The sequence below is a fragment of the Dipteris shenzhenensis genome, chromosome 14 (assembly GCF_047967505.1).
Source record: "Dipteris shenzhenensis isolate YYH24624 ecotype China chromosome 14, Dip_SZ_1.0, whole genome shotgun sequence".
Taxonomy (NCBI): Eukaryota; Viridiplantae; Streptophyta; class Polypodiopsida; order Gleicheniales; family Dipteridaceae; genus Dipteris; species Dipteris shenzhenensis.
Genome location: NC_141609.1, coordinates 21,062,182 through 21,064,534, shown reverse-complemented (window position 1 = coordinate 21,064,534; position 2,353 = coordinate 21,062,182). Strand labels below are relative to the sequence as shown.

The 2,353-nt window shown below is 46.8% G+C and overlaps 1 protein-coding gene across 1 annotated transcript in view; it reads right to left on the bottom strand.

Annotated features, from left to right (window-relative positions):
• The window catches only part of LOC147894331 (sugar transport protein MST4-like), a 184,510-nt gene extending 182,997 nt beyond the window's left edge, over positions 1-1,513 (bottom strand). Inside the window, exons 1-3 of the mRNA XM_087385281.1 lie at positions 1,092-1,513; positions 644-963; positions 3-559 (exon numbers count right to left, since the gene is read on the bottom strand). Of these exons, the coding sequence (XP_087241407.1) occupies positions 3-559; positions 644-963; positions 1,092-1,233 (1,019 nt within the window). The 5' untranslated portion in view covers positions 1,234-1,513. The remainder of the gene's footprint in view (positions 1-2; positions 560-643; positions 964-1,091) is intronic.
• Between the last annotated feature and the right edge of the window lie 840 nt (positions 1,514-2,353).

Sequence of the window (2,353 nt, the reverse complement as noted above, 5' to 3'; positions counted from 1 at the left end):
ACGCCGCCACACAGGCCGTCACAAACGCCGTCCCTCCTGTAATCACGGCAGAGTACAACGATGCTTGATCCTTGAACCCCGCCAGTTTGAAGAGAACAGGGCCATAGAACAAGATTGCATCGTTGCCCGAGAATTGCTGGAAAAATGGGAGAGCGCAAGACATCACGAGCTGTGGTGTGTTTTGCCTGGCGAGCAATTCCTTGAAAGGATGTTTCACGACCTGAGCACCGTGAATCGACTTTAAAAGGTCGTTGAACTCAGCGTCTACCTCGTCAGAGGCTCTAATTTTACGTAAAACAGACTTTGCTTTCTCCAAATGGCCTCTCTCTAATAGACTGTTGGGAGTCTCAACCACTAGTAGGCTGCAAACCGTCAGCAGAATGGCCGGGACGCCGGCAACCCCAAGAGAAATACGCCATCCCCACGGACGGATTTTAGAGGCCAGGAAATTCACTAGGTTTCCTGAGAAGATGCCCACAGTGACGTACACCGAGAAAAGAAGGTTCAATCCACCTCGCAAGTTGGGTGGTGCAATTTCCGACAAATACACCGGCACTGCCTGCGAGTCAAATAAACCATCAAAAATCATGAACAGAGCTTTTTTAATCATCCGAGAGGCTGTGTCATCAGCGCTGTAGGGTACCTGATTCGCAAACCCGATTCCACATCCTAACACTGCGCGGCCAGTAATGAGCATTCCGAGGTTTTGAGAGAAAGTTCCGAGAACCGTCCCGACGATGAAAAAGATGCCTCCGCCTAGCATCGTTGCCCGACGCCCAAACTTTCTGCTCACTCTGGATGCGAAGAAGGTGGACAGCAGCGCAGCTAAATAGAGGCTGGAACTAAACAGTTGAAAAACCTGATTGCTATACTTGCAATAGTTGTCCTCTGTTGTATTCAATTTGTGTTTGTATACGCTCGGATAGAACTTGAGCAGAAAATCGTCCATGATCGAAATTCCGCCTGGAAGAACGGAAGCAATTACAGCTTATCACTTCCGTTTTATTGCTGCCGCGACCTAATTGAGTCATCAAGAGCCTTTAAGATGCCAAAGCCTGCAAGGGAAAGCTAATTTGTATGAACGCACGTACCTGCGACGACCAAGTCGTACCCATACATGAGCCCGCCGCTAGCAGCCATGAAACATGTAAAAAGGACGTGTAATGTGATTTTCGTCTCGTATTGAGCAAGCTTTGAGCTAAGAGCAGCGGGATCCTCTGGAGCAGAAGCCATGTGGAGATCGTTTTGCAAAGTTATGTAGCGTAGGATGCAAAAGTCATAAAGCTGTTGATAGAGTTTAAACTGGCTCTATACTGGCTACACAACATTCTTGCAAACTTCCAACAATGTCGGAGCACTTCGACAATGGCAATAAAAACCTTTAACAAGGATGGACGATTTGTTGAGAGTGGGAGTGCTGGCTCTTACAAGGATCGTCAGGGAGCCCAGACTGGCTGCGAAACTCATACATGGTTAAAATCTACTGAGAGTCTTTTCCGCTGAGAAAGAAAGGTCTCTCTCTCTCACACACACATGGCCTCTGTCTCTCTTTCTTACACATGAGCACGGGGGGGCGTGCACTGGCAGGGCTGGTTGGCAGTCATTCCTTCCTGAGCTTTGATGCGTATTTCTTTGCAATCATTACGTTTAGCTGGCCAATGCTGACGGCACAATGGCAAAAGTTTCTTCTACATCAAAGACAACCGCAACTCGCCTCCACAGTCAACTTGACGTCGACTTCTTTCCATTTTGCCCATTGCACAGATTCCCCGTCTACGTGCCCTGGTCATTTGGCCTTTTGAAATTTGCATATTTGACTGTTGGACGTTCTGTATGGCTCGCGAATGAACGTTCTGACGTCTCTTTCCATGTGCTTAAAGTAGTTCAAAGCACTCCTGTCCAGAAGGCACTTTTCAGAGAAGGCACTTTTCAGTACCACAAGGTCCACACCTTGCCTATTATCCTATTATCCGTACACAGTTTTTGGCCTGCCCGCAATGGGTAGGCCTTATAGTAATCGTTTGGCCTCCAAAGAGAAAAATCTAAGTATTTAGTTATTTTTATGTTCACCTTTTTTTTTTGGCATGCATTGATTGGATGAGCATATGAGAATCCCACCTTTTTCTCTCTCTCCTCTCATCCCTTCAAATCCTCCACTTGTGTCTCCCGCCCTCTCTCTCTCTCTCTCTCTTTCTCTCTCTCTCTCTCTCTCTCTCTCTCTTCTTCTCCTTCTCTCTGTCTCACCTTGCAATTCACCCCCTTTTACGCTCACCATCTAGGGCAAGCCACATGAATGAAATTCATCTTGTTTATTGAAATGTATGAATTAACTGCAAAACATTTAGCTTAGTGA